This window comes from Microcaecilia unicolor, chromosome 2, assembly GCF_901765095.1.
Source record: "Microcaecilia unicolor chromosome 2, aMicUni1.1, whole genome shotgun sequence".
Lineage (NCBI taxonomy): Eukaryota > Metazoa > Chordata > Amphibia > Gymnophiona > Siphonopidae > Microcaecilia > Microcaecilia unicolor.
In genome coordinates this window covers 486,970,941-486,998,926 of record NC_044032.1, presented here as the reverse complement: position 1 = coordinate 486,998,926, position 27,986 = coordinate 486,970,941, and the positions used below count along the sequence as shown (strand labels likewise).

General features: G+C 47.5%; 1 protein-coding gene across 1 annotated transcript in view; it reads left to right on the top strand.

Moving 5' to 3' along the window:
- The window catches only part of LETM1 (leucine zipper and EF-hand containing transmembrane protein 1), a 289,282-nt gene that overhangs the window by 134,095 nt on the left and 127,201 nt on the right, over positions 1–27,986 (top strand). Inside the window, 1 exon segment of the mRNA XM_030191105.1 lies at positions 11,018–11,137. Coding sequence (XP_030046965.1) covers positions 11,018–11,137 — 120 coding nt within the window.

The window sequence follows — 27,986 nt, the reverse complement described above, 5'->3', positions numbered from 1 at the left end:
TGCAGGGGAGCTGCCCGCTCAACAGGGCTTAGGGAAACCCCATCTACACTGTTGAATGGTGCTGACGCGCCAGTGCCAACAGAGGGGGAGGAAGCCTGCATGGGTCCCACTGAACCTTGAATCTGTTGAGTCGCCCTTCAGGGCTGGGGCTGCAGCGAGATAGGGAAGGTAATTTTATAAGCAACTTGAGCATGTACAACAGTTAGACACTGAAACATTTGCTAAAATTTCCCGAGAGAATATATGCTTTAAAGTTTGTGCTCAGAATATATACCATCTACTTTGATGTAATATGTGTAGACATTCCCAGGGGTGGAGAATGGACAGAATGGCTGCAGGAAGTTGTGACAGTGTTTGTTTACAAAATCCTCAAGGCTGTTCAGATGAGAATGTGGGATGAAATTCTTTCAGAACTGTGCTCACTTCTTGCATCACTTCTTATCAGCTCTTCATAGGCATGCAAAATGGAGGAATTTGCAGACACTCTCCATCAAAAGAAGGCTGCATAGCTCTGTTTTCTAGCACGCAAAGGGAAACCATATCAGACACATGGTCCAAGCAGACTGATGAATTTAAGATGGCATTGAGAGCCTCTGCTGCGGGTACTGGTGCCCGAAAAACTCTCATGGCTCCAGGCCTCAGACTTTTGAGGTATGAAGTACAAGAAAAGTTTGCTGACATGCCAAGCTGGGGAGAGAATCTTTTCAGAGATGAGGTGATGGAGGCTGTTTCTCTAATAAAAGAGCAAAGCGATTATTCTTAAATCCCTCATCTGACCCATCCTCCTTCAGGGGATTCTAGAGCAGAGAGCAAAGGAGGTTCTGTCCCTTCCTCTTGTCAAGGACAGAGAGCCCAGTTGGCTCCACAGCCAAACCCAGGGACAGTGTTTTGACTGCCTTGAAACTAAGAAATACTGCTTTGGCTTGCCACCCTCCATAACTAGCTTGCCTCCTTGTTGCCACCTCAAATATTTCTGTACAGAGACGCCACTGGGATTACCCCTTTTCTTACAGCTTTACTCTTGGGTATGCTCTTTAATGCATCATTCCTCTAGCACAGTGGTTCTCAACCAGTGTGTTGGAGCACACTTGTGTGTCACCAAAAATGTGGCAGACAGCAAGCCATTGCTTTCCTTAACATCTGTTTGTGCCTGTGGGCTGGGGAGAGCAGGTGAAAGGCTTCAGGTATTTGAAATCCGCATAGCTGGTTCTTTCTGCTTCACCATTACCCACTATTCTCATTGCTGCCACCAGCCCCAACTGGAAAAGTTGCAAGTCTGCTCTTCCCCACCCAACAGTTACCACTGATACTGTCCAATTCGGCCAAAACATTTTCAATTCACTCATATGAATCGATTTTTTTAAAAATTCGATTCAGTTCTTTAAGTCTGCTCTTAATAAAAAATAAAATTCATTTGTCTACCTTTGCTGTCTGGTCTTCTAATTTTAGTTTGAGTTTTGGCAAATCATTCATCTGGTACAGGCTGTATGTTGTCTCATATCACTTAAAGAAGTGATGATATTGAATATCTACTATAACAAAACTCACCCTCAACGTTCTGAGGACACTGACGTCAGTGAAGCCAAGCCCTGACTTCCTTCAAAAAAGGTTTGAAGGTTCGTGGTGGTGAAGCCACCAAAATCGCTCCAGGCTCCGCTCTCGAGGGCGGAGCAATGGCAGAACAACAAATGGGTTGGCAGGGAGGGAGGCGGAGGGGGGGTGGGACATTGCTCCGGGCCCCGCCCTCGCGTCAAACGTCATGACATTGGGGGCGGGAGCTATGGCAGAACAACGAAGGGGTTGGCCAGGGAGGGAGGGGGTGTTGGCGACGAAAACCTTGCTAGCGCCCGTTTCATTTGCTCTGAAACAGGCCTCTTTTACTACTGATCTAATAATTTAGTCCAGTCAAAGGCTTATACTGTCATCACTGTACATAAGTACATAAGTAATGCCACACTGGGAAAAGACCAAGGGTCCTTCGAGCCCAGCATCCTGTCCACGACAGCGGCCAATCCAGGCCAAGGGCACCTGGCAAGCTTCCCAAACGTACAAACATTCTATACATGTTGTTCCTGGAATTGTGGAGTTTTCCCAAGTCCATTTAGTAGAGGTTTATGGACTTGTCCTTTAGGAAACCGTCTAACCCCTTTTTAAACTCTGTCAAACTAACCACCTTCACCACGTTCTCCGGCATAGAAATCCAGAGTTTAATTATGCGCTGAGTGAAGAAAACTTTTCTCCGATTTGTTTTAAATTTACTACTCTGTAGTTTCATCGCATGCCCCCTAGTCCTAGTATTTTTGGAAAGCGTGAACAGACTCTTCACATCCACCTGTTCCACTCCACTCATTATTTTATATACCTCTATCATGTCTCCCCTCAGCCGTCTCTTCTCCAAGCTGAAAAGCCCTAGCCTCCTTAGTCTTTCTTCATAGGGAAGCCGTCCCATCCCCGCTATCACCTTTTCCAATTCTGCTATATCTTTCTTGAGATGTGGCAACCAGAATTGAACACAATACTCAAGGTGCGGTCGCACCATGGAGCGATATAACGGCATTATGACATCCTCACACCTGTTTTCCATACCTTTCCTAATAATACCCAACATTCTATTCGCTTTCCTAGCCGCAGCAGCACACTGAGCAGAAGGTTTCAGTGTATTATCGACGACGACACCCAGATCCCTTTCTTGGTCCATAACTCCTAACGTGGAACCTTGCATGACGTAGCTATAATTCTCCGAGGATAAGCAGGCTGCTTGTTCTCACTGATGGGGTGACGTCCACGGCAGCCCCTCCAATCGGAAACTTCACTAGCAAAGGCCTTTGCTAGTCCTCGCGCGCCTATGCACACCGCGCATGCGCTGCCGTCTTCCCGCCCGAACCGGCTCGTGTTCGTCAGTCTTCTTTTGTCCGCGCTCGGTACGGTCGTGTTTCGCCGTTCGCGCCCCAAAGTTGACCTCGCGCGTCGTTTATCGATTCGTTCTACAAAAAAAAAAAAAAAAGGGTGTCGGAAGGAGACCTTTATGGTTTTCCTCCCTTCCCGTACTTCCAGTCTTTGCCCCGGTACGTTTTCTTTCGTCGTCGGGGTAGGCCCTATTTAGGCCTCGGTCGAAGTTTTTCTTCCCCCTATTTTGTGGTGCCAATTTCGCCATTTCGAGTTTGATCTCGCCGGCGCGATTTTTCCGCCCATGACATCGAAGTCTTCCAGCGGCTTCAAGAAGTGCACCCAGTGCGCCCCGGGTAATCTCGCTCACTGACAGGCACGCGTCGTGTCTTCAGTGTTCTTCAGTGTCTGGGGCTGGGCACCGCCCGCAGGCCTGTAGTCTGTGTTCCCTTTTGCAAAAGCGGACTCAGGTAGCGAGATTAGCCCAGTGGAACGTTTTGTTCTCGGGCTCTTCGTCGGCATCGGCACCGGGAGTATCGACTGCTTCGACGTCGTCGGCGCCTGGACCTTCATCTTCGCCCCCGATTGCATCGAGTGCATCGAGGCATCAGCCCTCTGCATCGGGGCGACATCGGAAGGCGGCGTCGGTGGTATCGAGACCTCCTCGTCTGCTGATGTCGTCGGACGGTGGTGCTTCGTCCGGAGTGCAGGTGAGGGCTGTCCATTCCCCTGCTGGTGGCGGTGAGCCTTCGGGTGGGTCTCCCCTACCCTGAGGGCTCCTGCGGTACAGCCCCCCCGAGACCGACCTCCTTCGGCCTCGGCCCCGAGGAAGAGACGGCTGGATTCTACGTCCTCCTCATCGGTGCCGGGAAGCTCCGGTGACATGCTTCGTTCCAAGAAGTCGAAGAAGCATCGTCACCGGTCCCCTTCCCGTATCGGCACCAAGAGCTCTGGGTCGCCGAGGGAGTCGGCACCCAGTAGGCATCGGCACTGAGAGGACCGCTCGCCCTCTGTTCAAGAGGTGTCGATGCGCTCCCCTTTGGACAGCCCGGAACAGCCTCCACGGCCGGAACAGACTCTGACATCGACGCCTGCATTGACTTCCATGCCTTTTTCCACAGCCGCTCTGCACGAGAGCCTCCGGAACGTTCTCCCAGAGATCCTGGGAGAGCTGTTGCGCCCTACCCCTCCAGTACCGGGGGTGCTTGCGCCTCCGGTACTGTCGAGTGAGGCGCTGGCTGGCCCATTGCCTGGGGTGAGGTCTCCGGCATCGGTACCGCGTGCGGTACAGACTGCGGTAGCCTCCCAGGAAGGCTCCCCGACTACGTCGGCGGAGGGAGCTTCGCCGGTGCGGACGAGGGAGTCTACCTCTCGACGCTCCCACCGTGGCCGTGGTTCCACGGAGTCGAGCCGGGCACGGCTGCAGACACAGGTCCGTGAACTTGTGTCTGACACCGATGGTGAGGCCTCGTGGGAAGAAGAAGAAGACATCAGATATTTCTCTGACGAGGAGTCTGAGGGTCTTCCTTCTGATCCCACTCCCTCTCCTGAAAGGCAGCTTTCTCCTCCCGAGAGTCTGTCTTTCGCTTCCTTTGTCCGGGAGATGTCTACGGCCATCCCCTTCCCGGTGGTTGTGGAGGACGAGCCCAGGGCTGAAATGTTTGAGCTCCTGGACTATCCTTCTCCACCTAAGGAAGCGTCCACAGTACCCATGCATCATGTCCTCAAAAAGACATTGCTGGCGAACTGGACCAAGCCTCTAAGTAATCCCCACATTCCCAAGAAGATCGAGTCCCAGTACCGGATCCATGGGGACCCAGAGCTGATGCGCACTCAGTTGCCTCATGACTCTGGAGTTGTGGATTTGGCCCTAAAGAAGGCCAAGAGTTCTAGGGAGCATGCTTCGGCGCCCCCGGGCAAGGACTCTAGAACCTTGGACTCCTTTGGGAGGAAGGCCTACCATTCTTCTATGCTCGTGGCCAAAATTCAGTCGTACCAGCTCTACACGAGCATACACATGCGGAACAATGTGCGGCAGTTGGCGGGCTTGGTGGACAAGCTCCCTCCTGAGCAAGCCAAGCCATTTCAGGAGGTGGTCAGGCAGCTGAAGGCGTGCAGAAAATTCCTGGCCAGAGGGGTGTATGACACCTTTGATGTTGCGTCCAGGGCCGCTGCTCAAGGTGTGGTGATGCGCAGACTCTCATGGCTGCGTGCCTCCGACCTGGAGAATAGAATCCAGCAGCGGATTGCGGATTCGCCTTGCCGTGCGGATAATAATTTTGGAGAAAAAGTCGAACAGGTGGTAGAGCAGCTCCACCAGCGGGACACCGCATTCAACAAGTTCTCCCGCCGGCAGCCTTCAGCCTCTACCTCTACAGGTAGAAGATTTTTTTGGGGAAGGAAGACTGTTCCCTACTCTTCTGGTAAGCGTAGGTACAATCCTCCTTCTCGACAGCCTGCGGCCCAGACTAAGCCCCAGCGCGCTCGCTCTCATCAGCAGCGTGCGCCTCAGCAAGACCCCTCGGCTCCCCAGCAAAAGCAAGGGACGAGCTTTTGACTGGCTCCAGCAGAGCATAGCCGACATCCAAGTGTCAGTGCCGGGCGACCTGCTAGTCGGGGGGAGGTTGAAAGCTTTTCACCTAAGGTGGCCTCTCATAACCTCCGATCAGTGGGTTCTCCAAATAGTCCGGCAAGGATACACCCTCAATTTGGCCTCAAAACCTCCAAATTGTCCACCGGGAGCTCAGTCTTACAGCTTCCAGCACAAGCAGGTACTTGCAGAGGAACTCTCCGCCCTTCTCAGCGCCAATGCGGTCGAGCCCGTGCCATCCGGGCAGGAAGGGCTGGGATTCTATTCCAGGTACTTCCTTGTGGAAAAGAAAACAGGGGGGATGCGTCCCATCCTAGACCTAAGGGCCCTGAACAAATATCTGGTCAAAGAAAAGATCAGGATGCTTTCCCTGGGCACCCTTCTCCCCATGATTCAGGAAACCGATTGGCTATGCTCTCTGGACTTGAAGGACGCCTACACGCACATCCCGATACTGCCAGCTCACAGACAGTATCTGCGATTTCAGCTGGGCACACGTCACTTCCAGTACTGTGTGCTACCCTTTGGGCTCGCCTCTGCGCCCAGGGTGTTCACAAAGTGCTTGGCTGTAGTAGCAGCGGCACTTCGCAGGCGGGGGGTGCACGTGTTCCCATATCTCGACGATTGGCTGGTGAAGAACACATCCGAGGCAGGAGCCCTGCAGTCCATGCAGATGACTATTCGCCTCCTGGAGCTACTGGGGTTTGTGATAAATTATCCAAAGTCCCATCTTCTCCCAGTGCAGAAACTCGAATTCATAGGAGCTCTGCTGGATTCTCGGACGGCTCGCGCCTATCTCCCAGAGACGAGAGCCAACAACTTGTTGTCCCTCGTCTCGCGGGTGCGAGCATCCCAGCAGATCACAGCTCGGCAGATGTTGAGATTGCTGGGCCACATGGCCTCCACAGTTCATGTGACTCCCATGGCCCGCCTTCACATGAGATCTGCCCAATGGACCCTAGCCTCCCAGTGGTTTCAGGCTGCTGGGGATCTAGAAGACGTGATCCACCTGTCCACGAGTTTTCTCAACTCCCTGTATTGGTGGACGATTTGGTCCAATTTGACTCTGGGACGTCCTTTCCAAATTCCTCAGCCACAAAAAGTGCTGACCACGGATGCGTCTCTCCTGGGGTGGGGAGCGCATGTCGAGGGGCTCCACACCCAAGGAAGCTGGTCCCTCCAGGAACGCGATCTGCAGATCAATCTTCTGGAGTTACGAGCGATCTGGAACGCTCTGAAGGCTTTCAGAGATCGGCTGTCCCACCAAATTATCCAAATTCAGACAGACAACCAGGTTGCCATGTATTACGTCAACAAGCAGGGGGGCACCAGATCTCGCCCCCTGTGTCAGGAAGCCGTCAGCATGTGGCTCTGGGCTCGCCGTCATGGCATGGTGCTCCAAGCCACATATCTGGCAGGCGTAAACAACAGTCTGGCCAACAGGTTGAGCAGGATTATGCAACCTCACGAGTGGTCGCTCAATTCCCGTGTAGTGCGACAGATCTTCCAGGTGTGGGGCACCCCCTTGGTAGATCTCTTCGCATCTCGAGCCAACCACAAAGTCCCTCAGTTCTGTTCCAGGCTTCAGGCCCACGGCAGACTGGCATCGGATGCCTTCCTCCTGGACTGGGGGGAGGGTCTGCTGTATGCTTATCCTCCCATACCTCTGGTGGGGAAGACTTTGTTGAAACTCAAGGAAGACCGAGGTACCATGATTCTGATTGCTCCTATTTGGCCGCGTCAGATCTGGTTCCCTCTTCTTCTGGAGTTGTCCTCCGAAGAACCGTGGAGATTGGAGTGTTTTCCGACCCTCATCACACAGGACGAAGGGGCGCTTCTGCATCCTCTACCTCCGGTCCCTAGCTCTCACGGCCTGGATGTTGAGAGCGTAGACTTTGCCTCTTTGGGTTTGTCAGAGGGTGTCTCCCGCATCTTGCTTGCTTCCAGGAAAGATTCCACTAAGAGGAGTTACTTCTTTCTGTGGAGGAGGTTTGCCGTCTGGTGTGACAGCAAGGCCCTAGATCCTCGCTCTTGTCCTACACAGACCCTGCTTGAATACCTTCTGCACTTGTCTGAGTCTGGTCTCAAGACCAACTCTGTAAGGGTTCACCTTAGTGCAATCAGTGCATACCATTACCGTGTGGAAGGTAAGCCGATCTCAGGACAGCCTTTAGTTGTTCGCTTCATGAGAGGTTTGCTTTTGTCAAAGCCCCCTGTCAAGCCTCCTACAGTGTCATGGGATCTCAATGTCGTTCTCACCCAGCTGATGAAACCTCCTTTTGAGCCATTGAATTCCTGCCATCTGAAGTACTTGACCTGGAAGGTCATTTTCTTGGTGGCAGTTACTTCAGCTCGTAGAGTCAGTGAGCTTCAGGCCCTGGTAGCCCAGGCCCCTTACACCAAATTTCATCATAACAGAGTAGTCCTCCGCACTCACCCTAAGTTCTTGCCAAGGTTGTGTCGGAGTTTCATCTGAACCAGTCAATTGTCTTGCCAACATTCTTTCCCCGTCCTCATTCCTGCCCTGCTGAACGTCAGCTGCACACATTGGACTGCAAGAGAGCATTGGCCTTCTATCTGGAGCGGACACAGCCCAACAGACAGTCCGCCCAATTGTTTGTTTCTTTTGATTCCCAACAGGAGGGGAGTGGCTGTGGGAAAACGCACCATATCCAATTGGCTAGCAGATTGCATTTCCTTCACTTACGCCCAGGCTGGGCTGGCTCTTGAGGGTCATGTCACGGCTCATAATGTTAGAGCCATGGCAGCGTCGGTAGCCCACTTGAAGTCAGCCACTATTGAAGAGATTTGCAAAGCTGCGACGTGGTCATCTGTCCACACATTCACATCTCATTACTGCCTGCAGCAGGATACCCGACGCGACAGTCGGTTCGGGCAGTCAGTGCTTCAGAATCTGTTCGGGGTTTAGAATCCAACTCCACCCCCCTAGGCCCATGTTTGTTCTGTTCCAGGCTGCACTCTCAGTTAGTTGGTAAATTTTTTAGGTCAATCTCAGTTATGTCCTCGCTGTTGCGAGGCCCAATTGACCATGGTTGTTGTTTTGAGTGAGCCTGGGGGCTAGGGATACCCCATCAGTGAGAACAAGCAGCCTGCTTGTCCTCGGAGAAAGCGAATGCTACATACCTGTAGAAGGTATTCTCCGAGGACAGCAGGCTGATTGTTCTCACAAACCCGCCCGCCTCCCCTTTGGAGTTGTGTCTTCCCTTGTATTTGTCTTGCTACATACGGGACTGACGAACACGAGCCGGTTCGGGCGGGAAGACGGCCGCGCATGCGCGGTGCGCATGGGCGCGCGAGGACTAGCAAAGGCCTTTGCTAGTGAAGTTTCCGATTGGAGGGGCTGCCGTGGACGTCACCCCATCAGTGAGAACAATCAGCCTGCTGTCCTCGGAGAATACCTTCTACAGGTATGTAGCATTCGCTTTCGGGTTCTTTTTTCCCACATGCATCACCTTTCACTTGCTCACATTAAACTCCTTCAGCCTCACATCTACCCATCCAGATATATTCATCCTGCCATAATTTTTCTTATGCCAAAAAATGAGATATTCAGCTCTATACTGCAGAGATTAAACTTTGTATTATTAAAGTGCATGCAGAGGAGGAGGGCTGCAAACCCCTAATTTATTGGGATCTCATATTGAATCTTGCTTGAAAAAAATGTACTTTTGTGCCCACAATTATATGTTGAATACAGTTTTTCATAGTTACTCTTTCAGCAGATGACTCCTAAATGCACAGCTATTTTGTAAAAGTGCTCCTGAAGTTAACCAAAGGTATAATTATATACAGCAATGGACTATAGCCAAAGAGAAGCCTGTCCTAAAGTACAGAAGATATTCCGGTGTTGAAAATAATTTGCCTCAGTTTCCACGTTTGTAAATTATTTCTCCTTATTTCAACAATTTTAATGAAATGCATTATTTCTAAAGAGTGTTCTGCTTTGTGGGATTTTCTGTATCATTTAATACAGAAGCTTCTCTTATTCTGACACAATTAAAGAAAGCATGATTTGTTTTTCAAACATGAACATGCTAAAAGCTCTGCAGTGAGATGAAGTACTTACCGGAAAATCTTTGGTTTGTCATGATTAGAAGGAAAGTCAGTGCAAGGAGGGCACGTGTATGACCTGGTAACAGTGATCCTGTCTGATCTGCCAGGAGGAGATGAGACTTTCAAACAAGCTTCACTGTTCAGGGTGGGAGCCTAAGCAGTTTTGCGCTGAGCTAATTTTCAGATTCATCCACTCGTTGAAGGTCTCTCTTTCCTTATTGGTGGATGCATCTCAAAGCCACAGCAGTCTTATGAACGGAATTTTTTCTTGCCACAAGAAACTGCCCTTGCTAGATGGGCCCTGTCTTCTCTAGCAGTGACCAGGAGCAACCAACACCGCTCCTGTTGGCCCCACGGCCTTCTCTCCGGCGTATTCCCGCCTCTGCAAAAAGCATGAAGTCATGTCACTGGGAAGGCTATGTGAATGGCGTGAGCAATGTTGCTGGCTTCTCGTGCTCGCTGCCAGCAAAGTACAACAGTTTCAAAAGGTACACGGGTGAATAGAACCATCCAAATTCGTTTTTCTAAAAAATAAAAAAAAAAATCTGTTCGAATCGCAAATTGGACAGCACTAGTCACCACCTTTCTCTGCATTGTTTTCAGCAATAATGGCTGAACAAAAAAAATCCCTTATATATATCATTCATGAACTGTAGTGTTGTTCAGTGTGTCATGAATATGAACATCGTCTTTCTGGTGTGCCACAATGGAAGAAAAGTTGAGAACCTCTACTCTCGCATTTCCCCCCACTTTCCTCTACAGTAAGTACTTCTGTTGCAGTTAGCTATAGTGCACAAAGACAGAGGTGGGAGGAGCTCCTTCTCGTGCTTGTATATCTTCTACAAACCCCATTGGTTTAAAGAGTACTCTGATTGCTTGGAGAACCTCCACTGTAGATTCCTCTTGAGTCCCCTTGCATCTGAAGTCAGAGTAGCATGAAGTTCCAACAGAGCGGCTGATCCTAACGTGACCTTGGGAGCAGATTGCCCTGATGCAGCTTGTGGATTGTAGAGATTTGTTGAGAGTAAACTATATTCTTTGGTGTAGGTCCATCTTTTCCATTTTCTTTTCCCCATCTTCAGAAAGGAAATACAGAAAAAAGACTTGAGCTTAGTATTCCCACTGCCACCTGGGAGATGCTATTTTGGATATTCCTCCCCCCTTTTTTTCTCTCGTGCCTTGAGAAAAAATATGTTGTACAATATAGTAATAGTATCCTCTCAGACAACTTAGTAGTGTTGTGTTCCTTAAATGGAAGTTGTAAAAGAATTGTGGTTTTCAATGAAACAAATGAACACAAAAAAGAAAATACTTGAGAGCAAGAGACCTGGATATCCTTTATTTCTCTCTTTATTTCACAACAGCCAGTAATGATTGTTTTCAAATCAATATTAAGCATGCAGAAAACATAGTAAAAGTTCTTTGCATTGTCATTTCCCTGCTATTTATATTGTTTTCTTCTTATAGTTGATTGCAGAAGAAGGTGTGGATAGCTTAAATGTAAAGGAGTTGCAGTCAGCATGCCGGGCAAGGGGCATGAGAGCACTGGGAGTTACAGAGGAACGCCTTAGAGAACAACTTGGACAGGTCAGTGGCCAACAAAATCTGTGCTTCTGATTAAGGGAAAACTCTCATGTCGAGTGGAGGAGTGGCCTAGTGGTTAGGGTGGTGGACTTTGGTCCTGGGGAACTGAGGAACTGAGTTCAATTCCCATCTCAGGCACAGGCAGCTCCTTGTGACTCTGGGCAAGTCACTTAACCCTCCATTGCCCCATGTAAGCCGCATTGAGCCTGCCATGAGTGGGAAAGCGCGGGGTACAAATGTAACAAAAATAAATGTTCTGCACAGAGAGGCAGGTATAACACCAGCCACTTTGTTGGGCAGACTAAATGGACCATGCTGGTCTTAATCTGTTGTCTGTTGCTATGTTTTGTGGTTCTCTTTTGCTTCTGGGCTTAATTGGCAGCAGCAGGGTAATAATTAATGTTACTTCATTTTATCATGTTACACGGTGGGGCAGATTAAGCCAAAGGTACATCCTGGAACATTATTTGTCTTTGATGTATTATACTACTTATCAATTTTAAAGCAAACTTAAAATCATTCTTGTTTTGACTACTTTCTACTGCCTGTTTGATTTGCAACCCAGTGTGAATGGACCATCCACTGACACCATGCACTTTTTTTTAACTGCCAGATTTTCTCTCTGCTTTAACTCTTCATAGCTTCCACCTAGTTGAGCCACTGCTCTCTAGATCTTCACTTAGAAGTTACAGAAGTAAAGGCTTTCTGGAACCTGAGTAGGCATTGCTGTTATGCAGTTAGTAAGACTCTCTCATTCTCTGTGCCAGTGAGTACTGCCCATGTAGTACTTCCATCTCCTGCTGACCAGAGCAGCAGGAGTTGGATCTGAGATTTGAACCAAGATCTCCTATGCATGCAGCAGCTGAATTACAGAACTGTTCCAGAAAAGTGTGCTGCAACAAAGTTCTTCAGTTAACCAAAAACTGTTGGAAATTAGATCAATGTGAAACAAATATTAAAAAGAATTAAAGGCATTGGTTTTCCTACCCATTCTCAATGTTTTTTTTTAATTTGTAGAAGTCTTTATTAGGTTTTGAGAAACATTACAGAGGCAAATAAGTCATAGCCATCAACATAGGCAGATAACAGCGCATATATAAAACCGTGTGATTTCAAACCATCAACATAGGCAGATACAGCGCATATATAAAACTGTGTGATTTCAAACGAACAGCAGAAACAAATAAACAGTGTATTAATCTCTCAAAGCTAAAGAGTTCGCTTACAAAGTACTCCTAAGATTTGTAGGAAGATTTTACATGATACCAACCACCCCCCCACTTTCCAACCACAAACTCTCAACACGAGCAATGTGATACAAAGGGTTCCCAAATAGCTTTCCATTTGGACAGTTTTGCAATTTATGTCCCAAAGCCTCTCCGTTTCACAAATGTACCACAGCTTATTTAACCATTTTACCAAAGAAGGAACCTGAGGAGACTTCCAATGAGCGGCCAGAGTGACCCTAGCGGCCGACATAGCATGGCGAACCAATAAGGACTGAGATGTAGTAAGGCCAATGCCCTATACACTGAACGCCTCATCCGCTCAGAAAATGTCGAGAGTTCTTAAGGAAACCATGGGAGGAACGTAGAGAACTGCTCACAAAGTACAGACTTTGCTACAGGTGCTGTGCTTCTTCAGACCATATCACCAAGGATTGCAGAGAAGGGCAACCTTCGAAAGCTAATCAAGAAATGTATTAAGTTATGTCCAATAAAAAATATCATCTTATTTTCTTTTCCATGTTTTATTTTGTTTGATTGATGTCTATTGATTACCTCTAAAAGTGGACTAACACGGCTACCACACCTCTCTACTTAGGAAAAAGAAAAAATTCAGGTGACCACTTTATAGGCTTAGAGAGCCAACTCTGGAGTCTGTGTTGAATTGCTTTCCAGAAAGCCCGAGCCTTAATGCATGACCACCAGAGATGACCCATAGTACCCTTCTGCCCACACTCCCTCCAACACAATAGGGATACCTTCAGAAACATGTGATGAAGGTGCGCTGGAGTCAAATACCAACGATATAAAACTTTTACAGCATTTTCTTTAAAAGGAACAGAAATAGAAATCCTCGATAAAGCGTATTCCATAAAATTCCAATCATCACCCCCCAATGTCAAGCCCAGCTCCCGATGCCAGCGTAAACGATGCACAACGGGAGGCTGCACCTGCCTACGCTGATAAGTATATAAGCAAGTGATAAAGACTCCTTGTTCCTTTAGACTCCTCACACAAATCTTCCAAAATGGAGTCCTCTTGAATTACCTTGGCCTTTATTTCAACAGCAGAAAGAAAATGTTTCACTTGAGTATAAGCAAAAACATCCTTAGGAGAAATTGCATATGTTTCAGCCAAAGTATTGAGTGGAATAAAGGCTCTTCATCAAAAAATTGACCCCAGGTCTCTAGACCTGCGGAAAACCAATCCGAGAAAGGCCCTGGTTCAAGACCAGGTGGGAAAAGGGGTTTATTTGTTACTGGTGTAAGTTTGGAAAGGACCAAATCAGGCTTGGCAAATAAACTATCCCAATAGTAAAAAGTTGTCGAAATCGAGGGACAAACATCCCTACCCAGTGAATGATATCTCCGAGGAAGCCACATTGATGTACGCAAAGGGCACGAGCCTGCCGAGTCCTGTTTCAACCTGATCCACCGCTTCTGGGGGCTCGCATGAAACCATTCAATAGCAGCCCGAGCCTGTTCAGCTTTGTAATATCAATACACGTTCGGAACACCCAAACCACCCTTTTTCTGATCCCGATACAGCAATGTTCTAGAGAGACGTGGCCTTTTATTAGACCAAATGAAGCAAAGAGGGCGATCTTGGAAACCTGAGAGAAAGTTACGAGACAAATGAAGAGGGAGAACCTGGAAGAGATACATCAAACGCGTCAACACGTTCATTTTCAGAGTAGCAATCCGTCCAAACCATGATAACTCAATGGAACCCCAAGCCTCCAGATCTTTGTATAGTTCCCACAAGAGGGGAGGGTAGCGGAAAACAAATCAGAAAAGTTCTTGGTAAGATGAACCCCCAAATACTTGATACCTTGGGTTACCCACTGAAAAGGGAAGGCTTGTATAGATTTTAAAATCACACTAGAAGTACCAATAGCTATAGCTTCCGATTTAGTCATATTGAGCTTGAATCCCGAAACGGAGTAATAGTCCGCTAAAAGTTTAATTAAGTTAGGCATGGAGAGTAACGGTTTGGTTAAGGAAAGCAAGATATCATCAGCAAACATTGCCAACTTGTATTCCTGACCACCCACCATAATGCCCGAGATATTAGGATTAGAGCGAATAGCAATAGCGAGGGGTTCCATAACCAAGGCAAATAGCATCAGCAAGAGAGGACATCCTTGGCGTGTCCCCCTAGACAAAGGGAACGTAGGAGAATTGCCCCCATTAATTCGCACACACGCTCTAGGAGAGTTGTAAACAGCTTGAGTCCAATCCCTAAATCCCGACCCAAATCCCAATCACTCCATAACACTGATCATGAAAGGCCAATGGACGCAATCAAACAAGGGGGGTTTTGACTTTGTAGCTACATGCAACAAATTAACCATTCGGCAAACGTTATCTTTAGCTTGTCTTTGGGGAACAAACCCAACTTGATCAGGATGGGTTAGATCAGGAAGAACTTTCGCTAGTTGATTCGCTAGGATCTTAGCTATAATTTTAACATCACAATTAAGAATGGAGATAGGACAGTAGGAGGCACAGTCCATCTTGTCTTTGCCTGGCTTCGGAATCACTGCTATCCAGGCTTTCATCATAGAGGGAGGTAAAACCTCCCCTTCCCGGACTCCATTAAGAATCTTGACCAAGAGGGGAGCAAGCTCCCCTCTAAAAGTCCTGTAAAAGTCATTTGGTAAACCATCCAAGCCAGATGCCTTCCCAGTGGGCAGATCCTTAATAACTTTAACAACTTCATCCACTTAGATGAGGCCATCTGACAATGTTGCTCCTCTGTCAAAGAAGGAAGGTCCTGGGATGATAAAAAGGCCCCAGTAGCATCCGGGTGAATCGTAGAATCGGCCGAGTATAAACACTGGTAGAAGGACTGGAATTGCTGACAAATCAAAGAAGACTTAGTCAGCACTGTATTCTTACTGTCTCCAATCCGAAGAATAGTACGATCAAATCTTTGCTGCCTCAGTTTAAGGGCCAATGAACAACTGGGCTTATTGTGATTAAAGTACTGAAGTTGCTGTTGTTGACCCCGGATAAAGTGCAATTGGTCCGAGTAAATATTTATCTTAACCAGAGAGCTTGGATTTGCCTCAGAATAGAGATCGAGTGAGAAGACTTATGAAGATCCTCCAAATGAGACAATTGTGAGATGCAGTCAGCAACTTCCTTTCGCCTGGCTCAAGCCTGAGTGCTTGCCTGTTTTAAGAAAAAAGCCCTCATTACAGCCTTTAAGGCATCCCAAACAATCCCCAGAGAAGGACCCGAGTTCAAATTAATGTTAAGATATTCCCTATAGAGTGTGCGATAGTTGGCTAAAATCTTATCCTCCTTCAGCAAGGAGACGTTTAAAGTCCACCTACTATCCCTGTCTTCCTCACAAAAGGATGAAAGCTGGACCCAGGTCGGAGAATTATCCGAAATAGTAATGGGGCCAATACCTGAGAGGCAACCCCTCTGAATCAGAGATATCAATTAGCAAATGGTCAGTATGGGAGTAAGAATCATGAGAATGGGAATAAAAGGAATAGTCCCATTCCTATGGATGATGTAGTTGCCACACATTGCACATGGTTAAAGCTCGGGTAGGTAAACCAGCGCTTTAGAGTTTTTAACATCGATTCCCAATACTGCACCAGACCTATCCATAGCGGGACATGTTTATCCACTCCTACCTTAGCTGAGATGATATTTAACCACATCTCTGACCTCACATGTAACTTTCTTCAAATCAATCACCTTACTTTCTAATTCTTCCTACTTTCTTACTCATCTATATGTTACAACTTTGCCTTACCCCTCACTACCAATTATAGTGTTCTAGTACATATTGTGTTGTCATTGCAAGTAGTATACCATGTTCTATATCTATCTTGTTCCAAGGTTAAACGTATGTAATGACCCAGACCTCCAATATTGCAGTAGATTTCTATATCAAGTAGACCTCAATACCTCCACCCCTGGTCTAACACCACATTGGTGAAATAGAACCTTTATATAAAGGATTCCAGGGATTCTGTGGGGTTAATTCCTATCATAGGTCATAATTTTATTCAAAAGATTAAATTTATGTTTTACCAACAAGCAACTGCTAATAATTATATTGGCTGGTCTTAATCAACACATACTTTCACATCTTACATAAAAATATCATAACTCCAATGTTTACACGGAGACCCCTTATCTTGATACTTTCATTTTCTATTTTCTATAATTATTCATCTTTTACTTCCGTCCCTTTAAAATTGCACTTAACTGAATTCAGTTTATTCTTCTCCAGAGTTGCTTGTTGGTAAAACATAAATTTAATCTTTTGAATAAAATTATGACCTATGATAGGAATTAACCCCACAGAATCCCTGGAATCCTTTATATAAAGGTTCTATTTCACCAATGTGGTGTTAGACCAGGGGTGGAGGTATTGAGGTCTACTTGATATAGAAATCTACTGCAATATTGGAGGTCTGGGTCATTACATACGTTTAACCTTGGAACAAGATAGATATAGAACATAGGAAGCCAAGGTACCTAATTAAGGAAAAATAGAGAGATAGATAGCTAAAAGTAGTATACCATGCCATACTTTGTATTGTTGTTCGAATATTTTTACTGCTCTAATTGCCTACTGGTCATGTTTGATCTATTCTTGCTGTACACCGCCTTGAGTGAATTCTTTCAAAAAGGTGGTAAATAAATCCTAATAAATAAATAAATAAAAGATGTGTTAAAGTCGTCTCTTAATACCAGTTTACCATAGGGATCAGATTGGACAACTTTGCCAAGCCTGACTAAACATTTCCCCTGAGATTCGTTGGGTGCGTAAACAGCGACCAGTGTAAAAGCTAAATTATTCAATAATACATGTAAAAGCAAAAATCTACCAGCAGGGTCACGCCTGGTTTTCAACACCTGAACCTGCAAGGAAGAGTGAAGCAAGATTGCAACCCCCGTTTCTTCGATGCATCATAGCAGAAGCGCGATAGGCATATGGGTAATGATGATGAGTCAAATATTTTTCATGTTCCCTCTTTAAATGAGTCTCCTGTAGAAACACAACATGAGGTTTATGGAACAGTAATTCCTTAAATAGCTTTTGATGAGAGTTCAGACCCTTGACATTGTATGTCAAGAACTTTAGGTCCACACGTATTTAAACTTCAAAATGCAAGCTTGTTAACTCTGATAGAACATGGAAACCAAGCAGACCAGAACATGTTGGAAGAAGAAGGGGAACCCCCCCCTCTCCAACACCACCCCCCCACCCCCCTCCCCAACCTCTTTCACACAACTCCACACCGACACTGCTCCCACTTTCAAGCAGCCCACCCACCACTCACACTCTGCGTCAGACCCCCCATCAACGCCCACCACCACCCAACCCCTCCTCCCATCACACACCAAACTATGGCCTCAAGGGAGACCAAGATGGGTAAAAAATAGAAAGGAAAAGATTTCACCCAACCAGCCCACCCAAACCACCCCCCACCCAGCACAAGCAACCTTCATACATTCATGTATTATCTAAAAGCAGCTATTGATAATAGCAGTTCAACACTTATTAGAACATACACATGAGTAAGCGCAAATCATTTGGTAGTCCCATAAGAAAGTCAATTATTATGTGAAGAGATCCTCGACTTAAGTGCAAACCGCTTCGATTTTTGCAAGCGATCCTTTGTAGAGGTGGCTATTTCCACCAGGGGGACAGATGACTGGGACAATCCTGCCTCGTGCAAAGCCTTCCATGCCTCCAAAAGATGGCGGACACAATACAATTTCCCCTCTAGAGTGAAAAGCAGGGCAAACGGAAAAGCCCATCTGTAGGAAATCTTCCCCTTGGTTAGAACTTCCAGAGCTGGCTTCATGAGGCGCCTTTGGGATAGCGTAAAGGCTGATAAGTCCTAGAAAATCTGAACTTTAGCCTCATTGTAATCCACATATGACAGTTGACAGGCCTTTTTTTTTTTTAGCAAACGCTCTCGTGCAGCCAAGGAAGCAAATTTAGCAATGATGTCTCGCGGTCTATTGTCCAGTGGTTTTCCAAAAGCCCAATGTGCTCTGTCAGTCTTAATTGGCTCCTCAGACAGATCCATGTCCAGCAGCTTTGCACATAGGACCTGAACAACTGATGGGACATCCTCCACCTCCCCTCACTCGGGAACGCCAAGGAAACGAAGGTTGCACCTTCTACTGCGATTCTCCAGGTCGTCAACTTTAAATTGGAGATCAGAGTATTGAGAAGAAACCAAATCCACCTTCGAAGCTAGATCAGTGAATTGCACCGCTTGCTCCTCCACTCGGCCCTCTAGATCCTCCACGTGGCCACCCAACTCTTTCAGGTTGGTGCTTAAAATCTCCATCTTCACAAGTATTTCATTCATAGAGGATTTAATCTCCTCTCTTATAGTTTGGAGAGATTTAGCTAGCTCTCTCGGTATGTCTCGTGTCGCAACAACAGGGCGCAACTCCGACTGAGATGCCGCCGAATCCGAATCTGAGTGCGAGAGAGGAGCCGGGGACACGTGGTGCCGTGGGCCTTTGGTGGTTTGCTTCGCTGCATGGCGCTCAGGGTCTTTACGGGATTGCGACACGCTCTTACTCCTCTTAGCTTCGAGTCTTGCCTTCGCCTCTGCTTCTTCAAATAAGGGCGAAATGTATATGGAAGAGGGTGAATAAAGCCTTTAAAGATAGGAGGGTGTGGGAGCTTTCAGTTCAGGCAGCCGTTCGGCACTGTGACGTCACTTCCTATTCCCAATGTTTTTTACGTATTTTAACAATGTCTTGACACCTTGCATTACTATTTTAGCTACCCTTTCTTCTGTTTGTGCCTTTGTCCTAACCATTTTCCTTTTTTCTCTCACATTTTGTAGACACACTCTATATTTTCATTCTTCTGAGAACCCCTATTTCTCCGAGGAAAAGCAGTCATTCTCCAAAGATAAGCAGGTTGAATAATCCTCACAAGTGGGTCGGCGATCCGCGACAGCCCGGGAACCGGCATTTGAAATAGCAAAAACTTTTGCTGGAGCCTTCTGAGTGCACCACACATCCAACTGTGCATGCGCCGAGTGCCTTCCTGCGCTCCTCAGTTTTTTTTTTCTTGTGCGCGAGGAGCAGCGGTGATTTTCTTTGTGCCTGGGAAAGATCCTTGACCGTTTTTTGGTAGTGCCTTCCGAGTTTTTCCTCGTTTCCTTTGTGGGGTTTTTTCCCCTTCATTTTGTTTAAAAAAAAAAAAAAAGTGATTCTCTTAGTTTTCTTTAGTTTTATTTTCTGCGTTAAGTTTCCTTTATTTTCCGATGCATCCGCTTTTTGGCTGGATCCTTTTCTCTTTTTGTGCCCTTTTTCTTGGCACAATCGTTACTTTTGATTTAGCTGGTGCTGTCTTCCCTTCCATGTCATTGAAGACTCCCAACGGCTTTAAATGCTTTATTTGGTGCAACTGGATCATCTCAGGCACAGGTTCCCATTCGTGGTATATGCAGTGCCTTGGGCCTGACCATAGCCCAGCTCGTTGTGCCCTTTGTCTTCGTATGAAGAAAATGACTCATCTGGCTCGAGAAGCCCAGAGAGAAAAGCTTTCTGGTTGTGTAATCCTGTCCCTTGCCCCTGGGGAGGGGAAGACACTTCAGCCCTAGAGACTGGAATAAGAGAGACAATCAAACTTCACTATAGGCGCAACCAGTAAAAATCTTTATTGGTATTTCACTAAGCCAATACAAAATAATTGTTCTCTCTGGAGCAGGTTGTCACACAGAAAAGCCAGGCGCAAAGACTTGAATAACAAAACTGCTCAGCAAAAACTTTCTTAGCCATCACATATATACTGTTGTAAGTTTCGTTTCTCCTAAATCATGTGATTTCTCCTAAACTAACTTATGATCATATATGGATCTTCCTGTTTCCTTCCATCACACAATATAGTAATATACAAAAATGGCAATTTCCTGTATTCTTCCATCCTCTCCTACTGGTGTTCACATGCATACTTTGTGGCAATTGGCTAATTCCTCATCAGTAAAGCATGCTCACAGCATGGAAAACCATCTAACAAATAAGTAGTATGAAACACCTGGTGTCTTCTCTGAACACATATTTCCATTGGAGCATCTTGGAGCCAGCTGGGTCCTCAGTCTTTCATCACCACCAAGGTTATATCCAATTCTATGTGCCATATATGGGCCACATAGCCTTAGTTCCTCCCAAGTGTCACCTTGACATGTAACATTTACTGAGAAAGCACTGTGGCTTACATGCAGCTGCAGGAAGAAACTAAAAATATGCTGAGAACAGCAAGGCTAGGAAAACTGAGGGCCAGCAGAGCCATATTACAGGCCTAGTATAGGAAGGAATACACATGGGGCTTGGTCCGGTCCTTCGGTGTCGACATCAAGGGACGCATCTACGGGAGTGGAGGTAGGCATGGTGCTGATAGGCTAAGACACGCTGGGAGCAGTGAGGCATCGAGTGGGTCTCCACCTGTCTCAAGGTCTCCTGCTATGTAGGCCTCCCGGGACCGTCCATCGTCTGACCCAACCCCGAGGCGACGTGGGGATTCGATGTCGTCCTCTGCACTGAGGAGCCTCGGTGAGGTACATCAAGCGAAGGCTAAGAAGCACAGACCCTGTTCTTCCTCCACCCATGGTGCCGGGAGCTCCGGAGTGCTGAGGGAATCAGCACCCGAGAAGTGTCGATGTCGAGAGGACCGCTCCTCCTCCATAGAGTAGGTGCCGATGTTTCGGTCTCTCAGCAGTCCAGTTCCTATTCCCAAACCCCAGGTGACTCTGCCACCAACTTCTCCACCGGCCCCGCAACCCTTACCGATGGCGGCTCTCAACGAGCGCATCCGGGCCTTCCTTCTGGAGGGACTGCTGCAGCAATCTGCATCGGGGGTGCTTGCGCCTACCGCGTCGTTTGCTGTAGCTGTGTCTGGTTCTCCACCTGTGGTGAGGTCCCAGAGCTCAGTGCCGCTTGCGGTTCCGGTATTGGCTGCCATCCAGGTCGCCTCCCCATCGATCTCGCTGGAGGAAGCTTCGCTGCTGTCTGTGCGGGAGTCAGCCCCTCAACATCGCCATTGAGACCACGGGTCTTCGACGTCGAGGCAGGTCCAGTCTCGGAAGTCACTGAGGGAAGTGCTCTCTGATACCAAGGAGAAACTCTCGTGGGAGTCGGAGGAAGATCCCAGGTACTTTTCCTTAGCTGAGTCCTTTGGGATTTCCTGTGAACCTTCCCCTCCACCTGAAAGGAGACTGTCTCCTCCTGAGAGCCTCTCTTTCTCATCCTTTGTGCAGGAAATGGCTCAGGCCATTCCATTCCCTGTAGACGTTGAGGGTGAGCCTAGGGCTGAGGTCCTGGACTACACCTCTCCACCTAAAGAGGCAGTAACATCTCTTTTGCATAAGGTACTCAGGGAAGTCCTTATGCAAAACTGGGCGTTCCTTCTGTCTGGCCCGGTGATCCCTACGAAGACAGGTTCACAATATCGGATCCACGGGGAACCTGGGTTGATGAGGTCTCAGTTATCCCACAACTCCATGGTGGTGGACTCCGCCCTCAAAAGAGCCAAGAGTAATAGAGATTATGCTTTGGCGCCTCCCAGGCAGAGAAGCTAGGACCTTGGGCTCTTTTGGGAGGAAAGTGTATCAGTCCGCCATGTTCGCTGCCCATTTATATTATACGAGCTCTTCACGAGCATCCACTTGCGGAACTCAGTGCGGCAGCTGTCTACTTTGGTCAATGCCCTCCCTCTGAAGCAGGCGAAACCCTTTTGCCAGGTGGTCAGACAGAAGAAGGCGTGTCGTAAATTTTTGACCAGGGGCGCATACAACACGTTTGATGTAACATCTAGGATCTCTGCTCAAGGTCTAGCGATTTGCAGACTCTCATGGCTGCGTGTTAATGACCTGGACCTTGCAGAGGACAGCGGATATTCCTTGCGGGGGGGGGGGGGGGGGGGGGATAACCTTTTCGGAGAGAAGGTGGAAGATCTAGTTAACCAGATCAAGAAGCACACAGATGTTATGGCTCTTCTCTCCCATTGGGCGCCTTCTGCTACCACCTCCTCAACTAGGAGATTTTTTGGTGTGCTTCGGAGTGCTCCATATTCCTATCCTAGGCATAGGTAAACTCCCGCTGCTCGCCAGCCTACTCAGGCTCAGCCCCATCAACAGTGTGCGCCTAAGGCCCCTGCAGCTCTCAGCAAAAGCAAGGGACGGGTTTTTGACTGGCTCCAGATGTGCGTAGCCACAGTACAAGTGTCCGGGCTGGACGACTTGCTGGTTGGGGGGAGGTCAATATTTTTTCACCAAAGGTGGCTTCTCATAGCCTCCGATCGGTGGGTTCTTCAAATAGTCTGGTTAGGATGCACCCTCAATCTGGAATCCAAACCTCAAAATTGCCCACCAAGAGCTCATTTGATCAGCTCTCCGCACAGGCAGGTACTTGCAGAGGAACTCCCCGCCCTTCTACAGGCCCATGCAGTCAAACACGTTCCACCAGGGGAAGAAGGGCTGGGATTGAATTCCAGGTACTTCCTTGTGCAAAAGAAAACAGGGGGGATGTGTTCCATCCTAGATCTAAGGGCCCTGATCAGATTCCTAGTTCGAGAAAAGTTCAGGTTGGTTTCCCTAGGCACCCTTGATTCAGGAAAATGATTGGCTGTGCTCCCTGGACTTAAAGCATGCTTATACGCACATCCTGATACTTCCAACTCACAGGCAGTATCTTCGTTTTCAGATGGGAATGCAGCACTTCCAGTACTGCGTGCTGCCATTTGGCTTAGCGTCCGCTCCCAGAGTATTCACAAAATGCCTAGTGGTAGTTGCAGCATCACTACACAGGCTGGAAGTGCATTTGTTCCCTTATCTCAACGATTGGCTGGTGAAGAGCACCTCGGAGGACGGTGCTTGGTAGTCCATGCGGAAGACTATTGAGATGCTGGAACTACTAGGATTCGTAATAAATTATCACAAGTCCCATCTCACTCTGGTTCAGAAATTGGAGTTCATTGGAGCATTGCTTGACACGAGAGCGGTTCAAACCTATCTTCCCGAGGCACAGGCAGACATCCTTCTGTCCCTAGTCCAAGGTTCGAGCATCTCAGCAAGCCACGTCTCGGCAGATGTTGAGCCTCTTGGGGCACATGGCCTCCACAGTTCAATCAAAGTTCACCATTAAAGGATTATTTTAATGAAAAAACTGTGTTCCTTCCCGTTTTTAAAGGCCCTTTGTGCTCTTTCTTTTTGTTTGGTCTTTTTGTACTTGGTTCCCTCTCTTTGTTATACTCCACAGTTCATGCCAATGGCATGTCTGCACATGAGATCTGCTCAGTGGACCCTAGCTTCTTAGTGGTATGAGGCCACAGGGAATCTAGAAGGTGTCATCCTATCCACCGATTTTCTATATTCTCTTCAGTGGTGGACTATTCGATCCAGTTTGACCTTGGGACGTCCATTCCAAATTCCTCAGCCGCAAAACGTGCTGATAACAGATGCATCTCTCCTGGAATGGGGAGCTCATGTAGATGGGCTTCACAACCAGGGGGGCCTGGTCTCCCCAGGAAACAGATCTTTAGATCAACTTTCTGAGCTCTGAGCAATCTGGAATGCTCTCAAGGCTTTCAGAGATCGGCTGTCCAACCAAATTATCTTGATTCAAACAGACAATCAGGTTGCAATGTACTACACCAACAAGCAGGGGGGCACCGGATCTCGCCCTCTGTGTCAGTAGGCCGTCCAGATGTGGCTTTGGGCGCGCCGTCACGGCATGTTTCTCCAAGCCACTTATTTGTCCGGCGTAAACAGTCTGGCCAACAGGCTGAACAGGGTTATGCAACCTCACGAGTGGTTGCTGAATATGGGTGTGGCCCGTGAGATTTTCTGAGTGTAGGACACCCCCTCGGTGGATCTTTTTACCACTCAAATCAATCACAAGGTTCCTAAGTTCTGTTCCAGGCTTCAGGCCCACGACAGACTAGCGTCAGATGCCTTTCTCCTACATTGGGGAACAGGCCTTCTGTATGTGTATCCTCCCATACCTCTGGTGGGGAAGACTATGCTGATACTGAAGCAAGACCGCGGAACCATGATCCTGATTGCGCTGTCTTGGCCGCATCAGATATGGTTCCCTCTTCTTCTGGAATTGTCCTCTGCAGAACCGTTGAGATTGGAGTGTTTTCTGACCCTCATCACTCAGAACGAGGTGTCGCTTTTACATCCCAACCTCCAGTCTCTGGCTTTCATGGCCTAGATGTTGAGAGCATAGAATTCGCTTCCTTAGGTCTTTCGGAGGGTGTCTCCCAGGTCTTGCTTGCTTCGAGGAAAGATTCCACTAAGAGGTGTTACTCTTTTAAATGAATGAGGTTTGCCATCTGGTGTGACAGCAAGGCCATAGATCCCCTTTCTTGTCCTACACAGACCCTTCTTGAATACCTTCTACACTTATCAGAGACTGATCTCAAGACCAACTCCGTAAGGGTTCACCTTAGTGCAATTAGTGCTTATCAGTGTGTAGAAAGTAAGCCTATCTCTGCACAGCCTTTAGTTGTTCGCTTCATGAGAGGTTTGCTTTTGTCAAAGTCCCCTGTCAAACCTCTGCCAGTGTCATGGGATCTCAACGTAATTCTCACCCAGATGATGAAAGCTCCTTTTGAGCCACTGAATTCCTGCCATCTGAAGTACGTGACCTGGATGGTCGATTTCTTGGTGGCTGTTACTTTAGCTCTTAGGGTCAGTGAGCTTCAGGCCTTAGTAGTGTATGCACCTTATACTAAGTTTAATCAGAACAGATTAGTCCTGTGCACGCACCCAAAGTTCCTACCAAAGGTGGTGTCGGAGTTCCATCTGAACTAGTCAATTGTCTTGCCAACATTTTTTCCCCGTCCTCATGCCCACTCTGTCGAAAGCAGCTTGCACACCTTGGACTGCAAGAGAGCATTGGCCTTTTACATGGGAAGGACGAAGCCCTTTAGAGAGTCTGCCCAGTTGTTGCTTTTGAGCCCAACAGGAGGGGAGTTGCCATCGGTAAATGCATCATTTCTAGTTGGCTAGCAGATTGCATTTCCTTCGCTTATGCCTAAGCTGGGTTAACTTTGGAGGGCTGTGTCACGGCTCATAATGTCAGAGCCATGGCTGCGTCGGTGGCTCACTTAGCCTCCATTGAAGAGATTTGCAAAGCTGCGACGTGGTCTTCAATCCACACATTTACATCTCATTACTTCCTTGAGCAGGATACCCGATACGACAGTCGGTTTGATCAATTGGTGCTGCAAAATCTGTTTGGGGTTTAGAATCCAACTCCACCCCTCCTAGGCCCGCTTTTATTCTGCTCCAGGCTGCACTCTTAGTTGTATATAGTTTCAGGTTGATCTACGTTACGTCCTCACCATTGCGAGGCCCAATTGACACTCATTCGTTCTTTTGAGTGAGCCTGGATGCTAGGGATACCCCACTTGTCAGGATTATTCAGCCTACTTGTCCTTGGAGAAAGCGGAGATACTTACCTATAGCATGTATTTTCCGAGGACAGCAGGCTGATAATCCTCACAAACCCGCCCACCTCCCCTTGGAGTTGTCTCCTCTATCTCTTTTTTTACTCTTTACTTAACTGAGGAGTGCAGCCGCGCGGAGGGCAGGAAGGCACTCGGCGCATACGCACTTGGATTTGCGGTGTGCTCAGATGGCTCCAGCAGAAGTTTTTGCTTTTTCAAATGCTGGAGCCCGGGCTGGCACAGATCACCGATCCACTTGTGAGGATTATCAGCCTGCTGTCGTTGGAGAATACCTGCTACAGGTAAGTATCTCCGCCTTATCTTCTCATGTGGGTGATGTCATCCACGGAGCACGGTGTGGACACTACCAAAATCTACTGTCACTTTAAAATTCTTTAAGTTCCCTCACCACGTATGCTTGGGTGTTTTTTTGCCCGATGTATGAGCGCAAGAGCAGCAGTGTCTCATTTTCCACAGAGTGTAGATGTTGAATTTTTTAAATTTCTCAGCGTGTAAAACATTTGCCTTTTTGGTGTCTTCCCTTATGGTTTTTCCTTTACTCCTTTCATTATTCTTCATGTTTTTTTTCTTTTACTGAGTGCAGGAGTGATTTTCTAATTTAATTCTATTTTTGATTTTTTGGCCTTTGATGCCTCTTTTTGGCTGAAGAACATTAAACATTTTCGATCTTGTTCGAGCTCCCACATTGGCTGTTTTTCTCCTCCATGTCACTGAGGGTGCTGAGTGGCTTTAAGAAGTGTAGTCGGACTATTTCAGGCTCTGACTCCAATTAGTGGTGTGTTTAGTGCTGAGCTCCTGACCATCAGGAAATTTAGTATGACCTCTGCCTGCCCATCCATCAGAGGACAAGCAGGCTGGACAAGCAGGCTATATTCTCACATGTGGGTAATGTTATCCATGTTGTCTGATGCGGAGCTTAAACAAGCTACTGGAGCTTTAAGAGCACATGTAGTGTTCCTACCACGCATGCGAAAGTGCCTTCCCGTCTACCGTGAGAGCATGGGACCATCAGTCTCTTCTCATACACAGTGAGGAGAGAACGTGATTGTCTCTCACTCCTCACAGCGTCGGGTGTGCGAGCATTATTTTTGTGGATTTTTAGCCTGCATTTTTTTTTAGGGAAATTGCTCTCCCTTCCTTTACATTTTTTTAAAGTTCGTTCTCCCCACTTTTTAAAGTTTACTTTATTTTTCGTATGCTTCGTATGCCCTCTTAGGTCTGAGCTCTGGTTGAACGTTCATCCCTCGATTTTTAGTTTATTTTTCCCCTGGTGCTTGCCTCTTTTTTAGTCACCATCGAGCCATTTGATTTGGCCATTTATGTTTTCCCTTCCATGTTGTTGAAAGTTCCCGGTGGCTTTAAGCGCTGTAGACGCTGCAATAGGACTATCTCTGACGAAGACACTCATTCTTGGTGTTTGGGTCCTGAACATACCCCTTCCAGGTTTGCCTTCATATGAAGAAAAGGACTCAGCTGACCAGAGAGGCTCAGAGAAAACATTTTTTTGATCCCGATCTGAAACATTGGCGTTTGTATCTGCATCAATGTCAGGAGTTGCATTGGCATTGGGTGCATCTGTTCACATGACTGAGAGGCCTGTTACAGACACTGGGAGTGGACATGCATTGAGTGGGTCTCCATCTGCCTTGATCCTGACAGCTGTGCAGTGCACCCGGGATCAGTCAGCATTGGATCAGACCCCGAGGTGACATGGGGTTTCGATGTCGTCCTCTGCACCAAGGAGCCAGCATCGTGCGAAAGCCAAGAAGCATTGACATCGATCCCCCTCGATGTACGGTGCCAGGAGCTCTGGTCCACCAAGGGATTTGGTCCCCGAGAAGCGTGAGCACCGAGAGTTCTTCTGGATAACGTTGCCCATGTATGAGAATGAATAGCCTGCTGCCTCAGAGAATATCTGTTACAGGTAAATATCTTTACTTTTTGGTTCTGCATCGACATCAAGCATGGCAGGGGACTTGTCCCAGCCATGGAACCTGCATTGGTATCAGACACCAGTGACATTGAGAGCATCTGGCATCGGAGTCGACACCACGACCACATAAGAACTGTATGTCCTCATCATTGATACTGCGTGCATCAAGGGACCTCCCTTGCCATCATACTCCCGCCAGACATGGTGCTGA